Source organism: Mus caroli, chromosome 6 (assembly GCF_900094665.2).
Source record: "Mus caroli chromosome 6, CAROLI_EIJ_v1.1, whole genome shotgun sequence".
In the NCBI taxonomy this organism is placed as follows: Eukaryota; Metazoa; Chordata; class Mammalia; order Rodentia; family Muridae; genus Mus; species Mus caroli.
The window spans coordinates 48649207-48668153 of record NC_034575.1 but is presented as its reverse complement, the minus strand read 5'-3'; the positions used below and the strand labels follow the sequence as shown (position 1 = coordinate 48668153).

Here is an 18947-nt window from a genome sequence, read left to right as displayed (position 1 = left end):
CCTTTGGTTTGGAGGGTCTTAGGTGGGCTACTTACAAACTGGTCAGGATGATAACAGGAAACAGCCCTTTGATCTCGCTCTTCAAAGCTCGCTGGTACCCCAGGTCATGAGCAAACCGACTCATTAAGGAGTCAGGGGAGAGCAACTGAAGCTTGAGTGAGTGTGCTGGGATTTTTATGAGGGAATATATTCTGAATGCTATTTCCAGGGTCAAAACATAGTTACTCTGGACATACAGCTTTATTATTTTTTTAAAATGTCAAGTAAATATGATGAAACTACAATGCTTTGCTGACTATGGATCCTGGAAATGCCCAGGAATTTTGTGGGTTTTCTGGAAACATTTCATAGCTGAGCATGTTAAAAAAGAGCCAAAACATGACAGTTTATACCTGGTCAGATGTCACAGATGGAGAGGGCAGAAGCCCTAGCAGGAAGGCTGAGCTTTTGCTTTGCTAAATGGGCCATGGCCACCAAATTGCCTAAATAACTATGTATGCCCAAGGATTACTGCTGCTGCCATCTTTGGCTAGACAAGCTTTTTTTTTTTTTTTGTTAAAATAGGGGTGGAGCATTAAGAACAAGGGCTCCTAATTGGTCAGATTGCTAAACAGAAGTGATTGGTTGAATGGCAAGCCATAAACAAGACACCTTTATAAGTCCCTCCAAAGCTCAGGTGACATTGCTGGCTGAAGAGAGGGTGGGAACAATGAGAAAGTAGGACTCCTGGCCTCATAGCATCTTTGATGGCCTGCACAAGACCTCAAGATCTACACTGAGATCAGACATGTCAATCCTCTGTCACAGAGGGAGAAGGTGCTCACGAGGCCCCACCCACCTCTGAAGATTCATGGGTAGCTAATGGTTGCTAGGAGAGCTAGAGCCATCTTGTTTGATAGTGTGTTGTAGCTTGCTGTAAGATGCCCATCTCCCATGGCCAACCCTGATGAAACTTCCCTGGACACGCCCACACATGGGGGTGGGGCTAGTTTCAAATAGGAAGATTAGTGGTATGGGGGCAAGATGGGTTATGGGAGTGAATATATTACAAATGTATAAAGTGTCACAGTGAAACCTGTAATTGAATTTAATTAGCATATGCTAATAAAGAATCCTGAAAACAGTCGGAACTACTGTGACACAAAACAAGGTGATCACCTGTTTTGTGGCATTTACAAAGAGTTTTGTTTGTCTCTGCATTTGTTTAAAAATGTGAGACATTTGATTCTCAGATTGTAAAACCAGGTATTGAGCTAACATGTGGTCTCAGTATATAGTTATGAAGATATTCAATTTGGTGACACTGTGCCAAACGTTAATAGAAATTGCCCCCCAGGAAACCTGAAGTCCCTCCAGCATCAGCCCACTGAGCTGCCAATTCATCACACTTAACAAGGTGTACTGGAGAGAGCTGAGTACGGACCTCCCGGGGACAAATGATCCTCTTGGGACGAGGTGCCTCTTGCTGCAGCTGATACACTGCCAAAAGAAAAAAAGATGATTATAATTAGGAAACCACACTGCCTAAGCAACACATCTTCACATATTCTCAGCCAGGTTCAGCCTCAGGACCGCAGATTAAAAACAAAACAAAACAAAACAAAAAAAACACAGAGCACAGACACAATCTTCAGACTGGGTGAAGTCAGAAGTCAGCTCATTTATATGGAAATTAGTCACTGAATGCAAACCAGCAAAATTGATTTTTTTTCCCTCTCTTATAAAGCCAATTTAGCTTCACAATTGTTGCTGGCGATGTTCATTCTATGGCTTTCTTGGGAGACTAGATACAGGTAAAATGCTTTTGATTATTTTGGAGATGAATTCCTGCTTGTGAGTACCTGAGTGTAGGATGGTATAACAGGATCCCTCAATTCAAATGCTGATGGCTACTGACATAGCTGGGGAAGAGCAGGCATCAGACACTGCCACTTTATTCTGTGAGTGAAGAAAATAGCAAGCCTCTGTCTCTCTGTTGCTGTGTCTTCTTTCTGTCTCTCGGTGTCCCTGTCTTTGTCCCTCTGTCTTCTTTCTGTCTGTTTTTGTCTGTCTCTCTGTCTCTCTTTTTGTCTTCTTTCTGTTTCTCTGTGTCTCTCTTTGTCTCTCTGTCGCTCTCTGAGTCTCTGTCTGTCTCTTTCTCTGTCTCTCTGTCTCTGTCTCTGTCTCTCTCTCTCTCTCTCTCTCACACACACACACACACACACACACACACACACACACACACACACACATACACCCCTCTCACCACAGATTCTCATTCATCTGATTAATCGTCCTATCTGTTGCTGTTTCTCTTTTTCTCTTGTCTGGGTGCTCTCAAATCTTAATAATTATCTGAACCTATTTAAATGACAGGTTTGTGTCCTGAATAGATTTTATTGTTGTTTTGTTTTGTAGTTTTTGTTTTTGTCAATTCAACACAAACCAGGGTCATCTGGGAGGAGAAACCTTGGTTGAGAAAATGCCACCAAAGATTGGCTTAGAAACAAGTCTGTGGGGCCATTTTCTTGATTAGTGAGTGATAAGGGAAGTCCTCTGTGGGTGGAGCCACCCTTGGGCTCTTGGTCCTGCAGAGCATAAGAAAACAAACTGAGCAAGTCATGGAGAGCAAGCCAGTAAGCAGCACCCCTCCATGGCTTCTGCCTCAGTTCCTGCCTCCAGGTTCCTGCATAATAGACTGTAATCATGACATGGAGGCCAAAGAAGCCCTTTCCTCTCAAGCTGCTTTCCTAGGTGTGCATGGTATTCTACTCACAGTATGCAGAAGGCATGCGCAAGGCAGGTGATGCATAGGGCCCAGCTCACCAGACAATTAACTAGGATTTTTTTCAGATGAAAATGAGGGATTTTTTTCTTCTGCTGGACTAATATGAATTCCTCTCTCCTTCCTTTACTCCCTCTTTTTCTGTCTTTCTTTTCTGTGGTGCCAGGATTCGATGCAGGGCTCCCTGTCTGTGTAGGCAAGGAGCTACCTCTAAGCTGACCCTCACATGGCCCTCTACGAGGGAACGGCTACCCTCTGCCAATGCTGAAAACAAACCAAGTTAGTCCTATATGCAGAATCTTGAAGAAGAAAAATGAATTTTAGGCAGAGTAAGTCTATAAAAAGGTAAAATCTACATTCTATAAGGTATTTTAAGAAAACAAAATAATACAAGTACACATTTCTGATTTAATCTCAGTCCAAAAATATAAAGCAGAAGAATCTTAAGGAAGAGGCACACAGTGTGGATATGGACATGGGAACTATGGGACTTCATCTATAATTATAACTGGTGCCTTCAGCTCATCATGGCTGCTTTCTTACCCAATTAAGCATGGACTCCACAGCATCAGCATAGAGCAAACTAGGTACTGCTGCCCAGTGTTGGAATCTGCTATGCTTTTAAGTGTGAGGTGCCCACATGCATGTGCCACCCAAGGGAAAACACACCCATATATAGAAAGACAGCAGAGCCCAGCATGACTTCTTGGCTCAGAAAGACACCAAGAAAGACAGCTAAGAAGATGGCTTCCAAACAATTGACTCCAATCTGGAGGGAAAGCCTGCAGGTCCTGATGAAGCAGTGCACCGAAAGGGGGGTGGCAGGAATAGCGAGCTGAGTGCACATGCCATTGTCAACCCTCTGCCTCTGCTTTCCTCACACTTGGGTTCTTCTTTTCCAGGCCTGGAGCTGTCTCCTCTTGTTCCACCAATTCACCAACCATAGGAGGTCCTCAGGGCTGATCTCAAGGCTGTTTGCAAGTCCCATTTTCCCTCTTTATCCTACAGACAGTGCCCTCATCAACACTTCATGTATGAATCACATTTACAAGGGTCCATCACTGCCTAGAACCCTCCCTGAAGTATGAGGCAAGAGCATCCTAGAGGCTCAAAGGGCTTCAGGTTCAAGAGCTGGGCATTGGCATGGTGCTGTGCTCTGCATGCTCCTGTTTTACCACACATCATGTTCTTTTCTTAGCCAAGTTGGTTTCCCCTCTTTTTACAGATAGTGTTCCCTTCAATCTTCTTTTGTATGGATGTATCACGTGTCAATTAAAAAGCCTATAGCTTAAGGCTTAGAGGCAGAAACAATTCTGGGGTAGAGAGAGGCAGGAGATCCACCTGGGAAGATGTGAGGAGACAGATGCATCATACCTGAGCACAGGTAGCCAGCCATGGGGCAGAATGTAGGCTACAGTAATCAGGTTATCTAAGTCATGATCTAGCCGGAAAAGAGCCTAGCTATATGGTTAAGGTATTTGTGAATATATTTTGAGTCTGAGTCTTATTTCTGGGAGCATGGCGCTGGGAGGAAGAACCAGGCTAAACAACTACAGAACAGATCATTTCACAAATAACACAGAGGAATATTCTTCTCATCACCTCAAGGAACTTTCTCCACAGTTTAGCACAATAGTTGGCCACAAAGCAAATCTCAGCAGATATCAGAAAATTAAATAACATCCCCTGTCTTATTCAACCATTGTGGATTACAGCTGGATATCAACAGCAGAAGAAATCTTACAATCTCACAGAAACTGATCCACTCACTACTAAATAAAAAAATGGGTCAAGACAGAAATAAAGAAAGAAATTAAAAACGTTTTAGAATTGAATGAAAATTAAAATACAACATACCCAAATTTATGGGACACCATAAAGGTGGTTCTAAAAGGCAAGTTATAGCACTGAGCACCTATATAAAACAATTTGAGATATCCCATATTAGTAACTTAATTGTATACCCAAAAGCTCTAGAGCAAAAAAGAGAAAATAACACCCAAAAGGAATATACAGCAAGAAATAAACTCAGGATTGAAATCAATTAAGTAGAAGCAAGCAAACAAACAAAAAATAATACAAAGAACTAATGAAATAAAATAGATTCTTGATAAAAATCAAGAATCAATTACTAATTTTAAATCAAGACCAGACAAGCAATTTAAACAGACCCATAACCTCTAGTGCAATAGAAGCAACAATTTAATGTCTCCCAATCAAAAAAAAAAAAAAAAAAAAAAAAGCCCAGACCAAGATGGATGTAGCATAGAATTCTACCAGACTTTCAAAGAAAAATTAATACCAATACTCTTCAAATTATTCCATAAAATAGAAACAGAAAGAACGTTGTCTAATTCTTTACGAAGCCAAAATTACCTTGATAGCTAAACCACTCAAAGACAAAACAAAGAATTATAGATCAATCTCCTTTATGAACATAGATGTAAAAATTCTCAATAAAATATTTTCAATCCAAGTCCAAAAACATATAAAGATGATCCACCACGATCAAGTAGTGTGCTACCTACCTTTATGACAGTTTGACACAGGCTAGAGAAGCATTCTCAATCTGTGGGCCAACACCCCATCCGGGGTCACATCAGATAACCTGCTTATCAGATGTTTATACTACAATCGCAACACCAACACAATCATAGTTACAAGGTAGCAATGAAACAATGTTATGGTTGGGGGTCACTACAACATTTGGAAATGTATTAAAGGAAGGTTGAGAACCACTGGGCTAGAATTACTTGAGAGGAGGGAATCCCACTGAGAAAATTCCTCCATGAGATCAAGCTGTAGGCAAGTCTGTAGAGCATTTTCTTAATTATTGATTGATGGGGGAGACCCAGCCTATTGTAGGTGAGGCCTCCCCTGGGCTAGTGGTCCTAAATTCTAAGAAAGCAGGCTGGGTAAGCTACGGGAGCAAGCTGGTAAGCAGCACTCCTCTGTAAACTGTGATCAGCTCCTGCCTCCAGGTTTCTGCCCTGTTTGAACTCCTGTCCTGACTGTCTTCAGTGATAGGCTAAGATGTGGAAACATAAGCCAAAGAAATCCCTTCCTGCCCAAGTTGTTTTGGTCATGGTGTTTTATCACAGCAATAATAACCCAAACTAAGACAAGTAGGATTCATCCCAGAGATGTAGGAAGGAAAACATGTGTATGTGTATGTGCATGTGCACGTGCATGTGTATGTGTATGCAACCTATCATAATCACATGGCCATATAGTTAGATATGCATTAGAATTCAGCATTGGATGCAAAAACAAAACAAAACCTTTGACAGAATCCAACATCCCTTCATAATAGAAGGTCTTGAGGAAATAGGGACTTAAAGAACATACCTCAACATAATAAGGGCAATTTACAGCAAGCACACAGACAACTTCAACCCGCATGGAGAATAACTCAAAAGTAAAATTCCAACTACAATAAGGAACAAGATAAGGCTGTCAACTGCTCCGTACCTATTCAGTATAGTACCTGGAGTCTCAGCCAGGGGAATAAGACAAATGAAGGAGAGCAAGGAGATATAAATAAGAAAGGGAGATTTCAAAACATCTTTATTTATCATCATCTAACTATAAACATAAATGACCCCCAAAACTCCACCAGGAACCTCATACAGCTAATAAGTACTTTCAGCAAAGTGGCAGGAAAATTAACACACAAAATTAGTATCCCTCCTTTATACAAATGCCAAATGGACTGAGAAAGAAATCATGGAAACAACACCTTTCACAATAGCTTCAAAAATATAACTCGGTGTAACTCTAACCAAGAAAATAAAAGACTTGTATGATAAAAATTTAAGGCATTGAAGAAGATATTAGCAGATGGAAATTTTCCCATGCTTATGGATTAGTAAGATTTATATAGTGACAGTCAGGATGTCAGATAAATGAATAAAATCAATTAATTATAAAAGATTTATATAGTGAGAACAGACATCCTACCAAAAGCAATCTACAGATTATATGCCGTCCTCATCGAAGTTCCAACATAATTCTTCACATAACTTGAAGTGACAACTTTCGGCTTCATATGGGAACACAAGATCCCCAGGATAGCTAACATTTTAGCTTGAATAATTAAGGAACTACCACCACCACCACAGTCTCAAATTATACTTCCATGCAGCTATAGTAATAAAAACAGCAACTTATTGGCATGAAAGCAGTCATGTTGATCAATGGACTAGATCTGAAGATCTAAACCCAAATCCACACACCTATAGACCCCTGAGTTTTTATAAAGAAGCCAGAAATACTGGGGGGAAAAGACATCATTTTTATCAAGTGGTGCTATTTAAACTCGGTGGCTGCATGTAGAAGAAAGCAAACAGACCCATACTTATCCTGCACAAAACTCAACTTCCAGCAATCAAAGACCTCAACACAAAGCCAGATACACGGAATCTGATAGAAGAGAAAGCAGGAATAGTGTTGAACTCATTGGCACAGCAAACAGCTTTACGAACAGGACACTGCTAACACAGGCACTAAGAACAATTAATAAAGGGACCTCATGCAACTGAAAAGATTCTGTGTGGCAAAGGACAAAACTATTCAAAGTGGCAGGCTACAAAAATGGTAAAAGTTTTTTTTTTTTCTTTTCACCAATTCCACATTCGATAGAGGGTTCATATCCAAAATATATAAAGAACTCAAAAAACTGAACATCAGAAAAACAACACAAGTAAAGATGGGGTGGATATCTCTACAGAATCCTCAAAAGATAAAACTCAAATGGCTGAGAAACACTTAAAGAAATGTTCAACATCCCGAGTCATCAGGGAAATGCAAATCAACAGTACACTGAGATTTTTATCTTAGACCAGTTAAAATGGCCATCATCAATTAAAAAGAAATAAAACCTGACAACTCATGCTGGTGAAGATCTGAGGTAGAAGGAACACTCATCTATTGCTGGTGGGGATGCAAACTTGTATAGTCACTATGGAAATGAGTGAGGCAGTTCCTCGGGAAGCTGAAAATAGATCTACCTCAAGACCCAGATATACAACACTTGGGCATAAACCCAACATCCTACTAAACAGATACTGATCAACCATGTTCCTTGCTCTATTCATAACAGCCAGAATCTGGATCCATCAGTAGATGAATGGACAAAGAAAATGTGGTGCATTTACACAATGAAATATTATTCAGCTGTTAAAAACAAACAAACAAAAAAAAAATCAAGAAGTTTGAAGGTAAAGGGATGGAGCGAGGAAAAAAGTCATCTTCAACAAGGTAATCTAGACTCTTAAAGATAAAAATAGTATGTATTCCCTTACATGTAGGAGTTAGCTGTTAAGTCTTTGAAAAGCAGGCTACAGTGCGTATAAATACGGTGGTGAGTAGTAAGGAACTGGGAGGGAAGGGAAGACCCTCCTTAGGAAGGGGAGATAGTATAGGTAGCTATGGATGGATGAGGGTTGGGGAGATGGATTGGAGGGTCAAAGAGGGAAGGGGAGAAGGATAGGAGGGAATGAGAGAGGACGGCCAAGCATAAGGCCAGCGGAGGGGTCTCATGGAAGCCTTACCCCAGTAGAAGCTTCCAAAAAATATATACACATATATGAAAGAAATCTAAATGGAATCACCAAATATCAGGGCGACAAAGCTCTAACTCGACATTTCTTCCCACAAATGAAACCTCTGGTGGAATAGTTTACATCTAATTGAGTTGTTCAACAAAGGGTCCCCATGGAAACCCCCCAGATAACTTAGGCTATAGCTAAAGTTATTCATTGGTTGTTCTTTACAAATGATCATAGGGCCCTCTTGCTGAAGATAATCCCTACATAACTCCCTGAGCACAAATAACTTATGCTAATGACTACCTAGTGCCGTCACCCCTACTAACTAGTGTCAGTGGTACTGGAAGTTACTGTGCATGCTACCAAAGAAAGGTAAACAGCAACCTAGGTACAAACTCTTGGATCTGTGATGGGGACCTGTCTGCATCATATGCTGGTGCAACAGGGGCACAAAAGTTGTGGGAGTGACCAACCACTACCTGATTGGAGTTAAGCCCACTCAATGAAATAAATGAAACACATATCCAGCATTGTTTTGGTGCCAAAGAAGCTGAGACTTGATATGTCAGGGACCTAGGGGAAAAACCAAATACTACTGTTCTGTTTATGGAAAATGGCAATATAATGACTCCCAATAACACCCTTCTATATTCATAGATCAATGTCTTGCTCAACCATCATCAGAGAACCTTCTCCCTGCAGTGGACAGCATGAAGAGGGCCATTGGATCACTCAGACTCCCTTAAACCTGTGCTCTCAGGGTTCAGGGAAATCTGTGGAAGGGGAGGTAGAACCAGTAGAGATGTAAGACACTGGGGAATAAAGGCCTTCTGGACACAATAGGACCAATGCACATATAACTTATAGATACTGAGGCTATATGCACAGAGTCTGCACAGGTCTCAGGCAGATGGGACCTCAGCACCCCATCCTTAAACCAAAAGCTGTCTTCAATGGAAAGCCACTGGCAAAAGAAAAATTAGTTTTCTATAATGGAGCCTCACTGGATATATAAATGCCAGTTAAGAGGCAGACATTGTGCCACGCCATAGATCGCTGACACAAAATGAACTCAGTGGTACTGGAGATATTTGTGTGTGTGTGTGTGTGTGTGTGTGTGTGTATGTGTCTTATACTCTTTTGTTTGGGCTTTAACCTTACAGGTCTTTTGCTTATATAGTATGATTTAAAACAGGGCAAGGGAGATACAGCACACAGTCAGACCCCAGTACTCAGGGCTTTCTCACTTGCAGATTCAATTAAATGCTCACCAAAGACATTTGGAAACAAACTGTGCCCATACCAAGCATGTATTGCTCTTTCTCATCAGTGCTCACAAACACTTGGGAACCTATTGTTTACACTGTATTTCACATTGCATTTGGCACTGAAAGTCATCTAGGGTAATCTGACATCCATAGGAGGCTGTGTATGTTTCACGTGCAACTACTACATGAATTTATAGTAACAACTGGAGCCAAGCTTCAGCTTTGGCATTTGCAGAAGGCCTGGAACCAATGTCCCACAGAGCAGAAGACTGCTGTATCTAAACACACACACACACACACACACACACACACACACACACACACACACACACACACCATACAGTTCCATTGTAAGAAAAGGATAAAAGAAATAGTCTGTTTATATTCATTCTTGCTTATGTCTTTATAAATAAGCTCTGGCAGGAACAAGGAAGTAATGAAAGCAATTGCCTTTGAGAAATGGAAAGAGAGAAAGGACAGCAGCAAGACAGAGCTCTGCATGAATATCTTTCTGGTGCCTTGATTTGGGAACCACACATAGGTATCACTTACTCAAAAATAAGAGAAAGGTTCTGAGAGTCTACGGTAAGAATGCTTGCAGAAGGGGGACATGAGGACAAGCTAGCCATTGACAGAGAAACAAGGATTCTTGCCATCCTCAAGATCCCAGGGAAGCTGCACAGGAAGTCCCTTTGTTCCTGTACCAGTAGGATACTTACTCCTGGGCTGGCTCATAGCAGGATGAGGCTGTCAGAGAGGGCAGTGTACTACAAAGGCTATTCTCTATAAAGCCTGTGTAAAAATTAACGGGGGTTTACACCCAAGTGGAGTCGCAGAAAGCCTCCCCTCTCACCTCTCTCCTCATTGTCAGTGCTCCCTGAAGCCAACAGTTCTCCGGGGACTTGTGGGGACAGCTCTGTGAATACCTTCTGTGATGGAGGAGTCTAAGGAGGGGCGCCTGTCACAAGACTAGAGAAGTCTGAGCTAAATGCTCCTTTGCAAGTCACATCAGCAAATGCATGAGCATCTGCTAAGTGCCAGGCACCACTGTCAGCATTATGCAGAGGCTGAGAGGGCGAAGGGGATGCAGGCACAGAGAAAGGAAGGGCTTACTAAGATTAGCCTGCCAGTGACTCCAGACAACACCTCACAGAACCTAGAAAACGCAACTCGGTATTGCTTACATTCTTGCTTTACTGATGAGGAAAGACAGCACAGAGAAGTTTATTATCAGCGAGAGGACACTCAGCTGAATTATGGTCTTTTGATTTCAAAGTCCTGGTTTACTTGTTCCTGCGCCTCAGGCCCTTTGTACTCCCTTCATCTGTGTGGCTTTTTGCTGAGTGCATCCATTCAGGTCTCTGCTTCAGTCTCTGAGAAGTCTTGGCAGCTGTGCCCATGCAGAACAGCCCCGCTTTGCTCCCTCCTGCTGCTTGGCTTCCCCACAGCCCTCACTACCATGAAAACCATTCATAGACAAAACCAAGATTTTATTTCTTGTATACTCTCTGTCCTGACTACAGTGTGGGATCACAAGGACAGCCACATGGCTCTGTGGGTTGCAATGCCACCAGCACTAAAAACAGAGAGAACTTGATGAAGGGATAGCAGTGCCTTCAAGGTGAATCTGAGGAAGTCATGTTATAGTCACACATCCACACGGGACAAGAGCTTCAAGGACTGGCACAAGGGGAAACCATTTGTCTTTCCTGGGTTGTCAGGGCAAAGGGGCATGGGTCTCTCTTTGAGGGACTCAGGTGTGAGTAGCTATAGGTACAGACAAAAGAGTGGAAGGACGGGGAGTCTCATTTGAGAAAATGTCTGTGCCAGATTGGCCCATGGGCAAGACTAGGGGCAGTTACTTCTCTTTTGAAAACTAATTTCTTTTATTTTGGGGATTGCAATATAATTACATCATTTCTCCCTTCAAACCCTTCCATATTCACACCTCCTTTGCCCTCTTTCAAATTCATAGTCTCTTTTATTAACTGTTATTATACACACGCACGTGCGGTGTGCTCTTCCCTGGGGAGGGCTATCTCTCCTGCTCTCAGCCTTCCTTCGCTGCCTGTAGCCCTTTGTGGGGGACTATGGCCTCTTGAGCTGTCTCTCATCTGCATGTCTCTTGTGCTTCGTCAGTTTGTGTTTGGGCAGTCATGTTGGTCAAACTTTACGGCTATATCTCTGATATCCCTACTAGACAGGAACTCACAGCAAATCCCCTGTTCCTCTGGCTTTTCAGACCTTTCTTTCGCCCTTCTTCTACAATGATCCCTGAGCCTTAGGAATAAGAGTTGTAATTGTATCAGTTGGGACTGGGCTCGGCAATTCAGCTTTTAGATTAGTTGCCATTTTCTGCAACAGTCTCTTTCTGTTACAAAGAGATTTGTTTGATGAGGGGTGAGGATTCCACTCATATGTGGGTATAAGGACAGATGTTTAGCAGGTAGTTAAGGGTTTTGCTGATTTAGTAAAGTGTCGACAGTCGAAAGTTCTCTTCCAAGATCCATGACTTCCCTGGGTAGTTGGCTAGGTTTCCAGCACCAGGCATGACTTCCCTCTTGTTGAGCAGGTCTTAAGTCCAAGTAGGATGCTATAATGCTATTGGCTACCACCAAGTTATGCATGCCAGCACTGACCCTTTAGGGCTACTGTGCCTTGCTGGCAGGCTACTGCTGTGGTCTGTAGGTGTCACAGCTGGGTAGAATCATTGGTTATTTCCCTCTGGAATCTTGCGTGACACCTTGCCTTCTAGTCCTCAAGGAGGCTTTGGGTCAGTTCCAGCTCAGGGGTCTCTGTGTTCTGTGTCCAAAGTGGATGGCATCTTCAGCAATAAGGACTTACCTTCCACCTCTGAAGGGCAAGCAAGTACAGTAGCAACAGTCTATAATGTGTTAATGTCTCTTGGACAACCATGAACAGCCCAAAAGAGGGCTTCTCATGCCTGGTATTATTTTTGTTGCTGTTGGTAGTCTATGGACCTTGGATGGAGCACTGTCAGTCCAGATGGGAACAATCGATTTAAACAATATATATCTATTTATACACAAAGCTGCATGTATTATAAATATATTTTAAGTAGATAGTTAATAGCATGATTCCTTATGGCTTATTTTATCACTTCCTTCTGTATTTACCCGCCTCCTTTCCCTAAGTACAGCCTCCCATTTTCCCATTTTCCTGTTCACATCACTTGTACCCTGTTATTCCCCTCTCTGTTGCTCCGACCCTGTAATGGTCCCTCTTTATTTTCCAGGTTTCTGCAGTTACTCCAAGCTACGTACTCACATCTGAAGATTTAACTAGAAGCTTCAGATAAGAGAGATCCTTATCATTCTAGGACTAAGTTATATCACTCAATATGATCTATTCTAGTTTTTATTCTATTCTATTTTCAACGTGATCTATTCTAGTTTACTTGCAAAGTTCAGGGTTTCACTTTTTAATGGCTGAATAATACTCCATAGAGTCCATGTACCACACTTTCATTTTCTATCCGTTAATTGTACTGGTTATAGGACATTTAGGTTTCTCCTATTTGCAATTGTGAATATAACAACCACGAACATGTCTAAACAGCCATCGGTGGTGTAAGTCATCCAGTCCTCTTGGCACATACCAACGAGTGGTATATCTGGGTCACATGATAGATTTAATTTTGGCCCTTTGAGACTTCTCCACCCTGATTTCCAGAGTGACTGGACATGTGTGCCATCCCACCATCAATGAGTGAAGGGTCTGCTTCCCCTCATCTGTCGTCTGCTGTCTTGTTGATCTTGCCATTCTTGCTGGAGTAAAACAAAATCTCCAAATTGCTTTGATTTGCATTTCCCTAATTGCTAGGGATGATGAACATTTTGGGGGATATTTCTTAGTTGTTGTTGATTAATGATTGATATGGGAGGACCCAGCCCACTGGTACTACCCTTGGGCAGGTGGTCTTGGGGTGTAAAAGAAAGCAGGTCAGGGAGCCATGGAGAGCAAGCTAGTAAGCAGCATTCCTCCATGGCCTCTGCTTTAGTTCCTGCCTCTAGATTCCTGCCTTGAGTTCCCAACCCCAACTTGCTCAGTGATAGAGTATGACTCGAAGCTAAATAAAACCTTTCCTCCTCAAGTTGCTTCTGGTCATGGTGTTTATCACAGCAACAGAAAGCAAACAAGGGCACGGGCATTGCTTGGAGCTTGCTGTAAATCAGACATTCTGGCATGTTCTCATTGACTCTTCCTCAAGGATCTACTCACTTGTGCTAACAAAGTTAGAGCTCATTTTGAAGACACTGAAAGTCACACCGACAACAGGACCAAATCAAGTCTCCAATCTGGATGTCCAGGCCCAAAGCCAATGGCTTTCTAGCACAGTTGCTAGAAAAGTCCCATGTGGGTCTGATCCCATTAGAATTTACTGGAAACTGTTACAAAATATAGATCCCTAGTCTATATTCCTGGCACAATCCACTCCATGAATCTGGAAGGAGTCTTCAAAATCTGTTTTCCTAGACATTTCCAGAAGATTCTCGAACGCATCCAGGGCAGAGGTACTGTCTTGACCTCACCAAAGGGAGACCAGGCAGGGGACACTGGGAAGCAGGGAGGAGGGAAGACAGTGGTTTATTCACACACAGCAGAGATTGTGAGAGTGTGTAAGATGAGGGAATGAGGGAAAGCAGATCCTAGATGAGAAGGGGCTGGGATGCTGTTGATGGAACAGAAGGATGCAGGCATGGTGCACTTTTGGACAGTGTGCTTGATGTCAGCAGCCCAGATCCCGTAAACTCACCCTCTGGGGCAGTTGTCACTTGGGCATAGAGAAATGCAGGCTCACCAGCCACACACTGGGAACAGAAGCGTAAGGGATGGTTTGGAAGAGGAAGTGGGAAAGGCTCCTGAAGCACAATAAGCCAGGCAGCCACTTTCACTCCTGGAAGTGACATGACAGACATCATTAGCTGGTGGCCCTTTTCTCAGCCAAAAGGTCTTCAGACTCCTAAGGCTTGCTCTATGCTCTCTGAGCAGCAGAGTTTGTCAAAATGGAAGGGAAGCCAGTGGACCACTTGGGTCATGTGTCTATCTCTCCGGATGCTGACATGAGAGCCAATCAAAAGCCAGGAAGCTTCCTACCTTAGCTTTCAGTAGGGTCCTGTACACCATTTAAAGGGTTAGCTAATCAAACACCCACGGGAATAATTCTCCAAGGCGCATTTGAGGTATGAAATATGTCACAACGTCTGAAAGTCTCACTTCCTGATTTAACTCAACAAACATACTTCACAAGCAAAATGCACGAATGAATGCCACTCTTAAGGTGGTTGGTTCCACAAGCAGAGGGATGACACGGTAGCATCTGCTTCTACAGCAATGTCCCATGCATGCTGGAGGCCCTCCCTAGCCAGGGGCCTTTTCCAGCACAGGAGAGAGTTCTCCCACTGGGTCAACCTCCAGGTGGTGGAGGTCCCTGAGGTTTGTGGAGGTAGAGAAGGGACACCTTGCTCCCCTTGGAATCTAAGGATTGAGAAAGCTAATATTTTATTCTTTCGTAACAAAAGTTGACTCACCTTATCAACATAGGGATAAGTCAACATGTTCCTGTGGGCAATATGGGAAAGGTCATGCAAGCAGAGTGCTGAAGCCACTCAAAAACAGGGCTTAGGACTGAGATGGGTGGATCCTAGCCCTCCAGATTGGGCTCTGCAGTCCACTCCCTTCTAAAAGTACTGCCTCTAGCCAGTACATAATGAATAAGCAGTATCAGCCTGGCCACTGCCATGTCTTCCCCAGCTATGAGCAGCAGGTTACTGGTACTATAGATGATTTTCTGGTTCCAACCTCACCTCTAGCCACCATGTGAAGGCTTTGCCTTGCTAATAAAATATTATCTTAAAATTCACTGCTTGGCCAATGGCACCATGGTAACCCAAAGACAAGGTGTGTGGGGCCCCAAAGCAGGGAGCCAGGTATCTGTGTACATAAGCAGGATCTATGGGGTTTGACAAATTGCACACAGGCTACTTTTATGACTCACAGATTGGGATAGGATCAAAGAATAACTACTATCATATTCCCGTCAGGTGATTTGACTGTGGCAGTTCTACAGATCAAGGGTGTGAGGTTCCAAGCTCCTGTTTAGAGAAATCAGCACAAGCTCTGAGTACCTGACCTCCTGGGAGAGCTGTCATTCCAGCATCGACTGCATGGTTGCTTTTGGTCTCTTACTAAAGAAAATCAGACTAGTCCCATAATGGTTGGCTTTTGAACCTGTCAGCTCCAGGCTCACATTTCACACACTTCTGACTTAATATTCAAATGTGGCTTCCTTGTTATTTTTAAGTGAATTCAAAAGTGGCAATTCTTTTAGGCCATTAACTCCAACACTTCCTCCTTGACTTTGCCTGTGGTTTTTGCGGGGGTGGGGGTGGGGTGGGGGTTGGTTTTAGTAGTTGAGCTCCAGATGTATGGTGTTTAGGGATAAGAGCATCCGAAGGACATAGCTAAGGAAGTGATAGTGTTTGTTTCTAAGAGGATAACAAGATCTTTTAATCCCACAGGGAAATGGAGAGAGAGCAGAAATTTGGGGCCATCATGTGACACTGGGCTTTCTCCAGTCAAGTCTTGGTCTTACGTGTCCTTATGGCCCAACAGCTCCTAGTGCACTCTCTGACTTCAGACAGGGCCTTAATATGCACTAGGTGCATGAATGACTGAATGCAGGGACGCCATCCATACACCGCTGGAAAAGAAGATTTCTAAAGATCCTTACTGCCCGATGTGCACACCTGTGCTGTTCGTGGCTACCTCCCTAGCACCCGTGAGCTTCTTCCCCCTTCCCGTGTTTCTCTACATTTTCTGATCATGTTTTAGGCAGGATTGATTCCAAAGTTGATGCTGATCAGTCAGGGAAAGTTAGCAGTTACCAACACCTTGACCACAGAGATGAAGTCAGGAATGGGAAAATGAAGTCAAGGAGGGCTGAAATGTCATTCTGATGTTTTTCTCGAAGCACTAATAAATGGGTGGTCTCTTTGCCTGATGTTTCTGAAAGCAATGCCAATACCCTTGGGGGTACTGGGTCTGTCTAGAAATGACATGGGAAGAACTTGTTAAAATCCAGTTGAAGAAAAGTATAATCAAAATAATAATAATAATAACAATAATAATTAAAAAGGCCAGGGGAGTGGAAAGGGTCATGTCCAAACATGCCCGAATCCAGAGCCTCAGTCAGTCTATGTGACCACTGACTGGAATATTCTATTAACTTGCAATCAAGAACACTATGTTACGCCCAAGTTGCAGGTACCCAAAACCCACTGAGGAGTCAGCTGTGACGTAAAACACGTAAGGGTCCTTCTTATGAGCTCTCCAGCAAGGTCTCTCAGCCTCTCACTGTCACGCAGCAGAGGCTTAAGTATAGAGGGCTTCAGGGTTTTATTGTGGTTACAGAAAACTGGGGGAATTTCTGTACAGGTCAGCAAGTTAGTATGTTAAAAACTGCATTTCTGGTGTAATCTGCAGGAGCCGAACACAAGGACAGAAGCACCTGACAAGCAGGATGGCTGAGTTATCCCTGTTAACCCTGCAGGTTATTTATGTGTGTCTTCACCCGGCTACTGCAGCCTGACTGGCTGTCTGTCGCTAAGGTGGTGGGCTGCCATAGGACGCCTGCTTAGGACGGCTCTGTGATTTCCTTCCCGGAACTGCAGTTTAGCCTCTGGTCTTGGACAAAATGGAGTTTCTTCAAAAAATGGAGTTGGTTGGGCCTTACGATGACAATTAGCGATAAAACAAAGACGAATTTCTTCAAGCCTGTCTTCAGGCATAGACTAAGTTTTTGTTAGGAATAACATCAAAACTGGGTTAGACGCCTCTCAGCAGCAGCCGACAGGTGGGAGTAATGGCAAAGCAGAAAAAACTGCTTGGTTTTCACTGAGAACCAAGATCAACTTTTCCTTTGTGTCTCGTCCCTCACTAGCCTGCACACTGTAGGTAGATGGGGACCACATTATCTTCATGTTGATTTTTAAGTCTTAATCATTAGAAATACCAGACATGGTGATGGTTGCTTCAGTGATGCTGATGCTGAGAATCTGATGGTGCAGCGTGAGCCTGAGAAGCACAAAACATGAAGTAGTTCACAAGGGGACCAACACCTACAAAGGATGCCCGGATCCACACTGACCAAGAATCTCATTTTAGTGCTGTTCTGTAAGTCTTTGTTCAATGTGGCTTAGATGTCCTGTGTATTATTTTTTATTTTATTTTTTTTTTTTTGGTTTTTCGAGACAGGGTTTCTCTGTATAGCCCTGGCTGTCCTGGAACTCCCTCTGTAGACCAGGCTGGCCTCGAACTCAGAAATCCGCCTGCCTCTGCCTCCCGAGTGCTGGGATTAAAGGTGTGCGCCACCACGCCCGGCTCCTGTGTATTATTATATGCCCTACATTTTTATAAATTCATTCACTTGGGGGCTCTCAATAACAAATGCCTATTAGCCTGATGTAATAAAGAACTTTGTATACACCACTAGGTTTGTATTAAATAGCTGAAACTATCTCCTTCTGCAAGTAAGGTTTTACGATTTTAGATGTAAAAGTAGAATTTCAACCTAATAGACTGGTAAAATTGATATTGTGGACATATAGTTAGCAATGCACTCCCGTGCTTCCTTAGGACATAAAAGTGCTTTTAAGAAATAAATTAGGTGGCCCAAGGTCATTTAGCAAAAGAGGAGAGGAATTTGAGCCAATGGCTTGTATTTCAGTTAAGCTCCCAGTAGTGGCATTCGCTCAACAAATATTTATTGGGCTGTTAATGCACGCACGGCAGTGTGCAATGCCCAGTAAGGCAAGGAGCACCCAGCCTCTCTTCCTAGGGATAGTTTGTTGATTTGCTGTCAGAGTACTTCACACTCCATTAGGAAACAAACAAACAAAAACATCCAATTACTAAGTCATTAGCACTGTCTTTTAAAATCGAAGATGGGAAAGGAGAGCCCTAGATTGGAAAGGGTCCTTAGAGACGCACACAGCCCCTAACTTCACAGATGGGAGAGCAGACTCATGTAATAAAGAATGAGGTGCCCCTGCGTGTGCTGCACACAGAGATGAGGGCTATCTATCTGTGAGGAGAAGAAAGCTGGAGAGTGCCAAGGGCAATGAAATCCATTAGACAAAACAAAGTGACAAAGGCCTCAGTGGCCAGCATGTTTTTAAATTTTTAAACAGGAGAGGCATATGTCTTACAAGGTGACGGAAAGCACACGTCAGAAAGGGGAGGTGGCTGCGCTATGAGGCAGGGGCTGTTTTGTGTATTATGGGAAATTCATACTCTCAGATTAACATAGGGTTTGTGTGTGTGTGTGTGTGTGTGTGTGTGTGT

At 43.0% G+C, this 18947-nt stretch overlaps 1 protein-coding gene across 4 annotated transcripts in view; it reads right to left on the bottom strand.

Annotated features, from left to right (window-relative positions):
- Positions 1 to 18947, bottom strand: part of Chn2 (chimerin 2) — a 259486-nt gene that overhangs the window by 106486 nt on the left and 134053 nt on the right. For all 4 annotated transcript variants that reach the window (XM_021164052.2, XM_021164053.2, XM_029478202.1 and 1 more), the window contains exon 3: positions 1424 to 1479. In XM_021164052.2, the coding sequence (XP_021019711.1) occupies positions 1424 to 1479 (56 nt within the window). The remainder of the gene's footprint in view (positions 1 to 1423; positions 1480 to 18947) is intronic.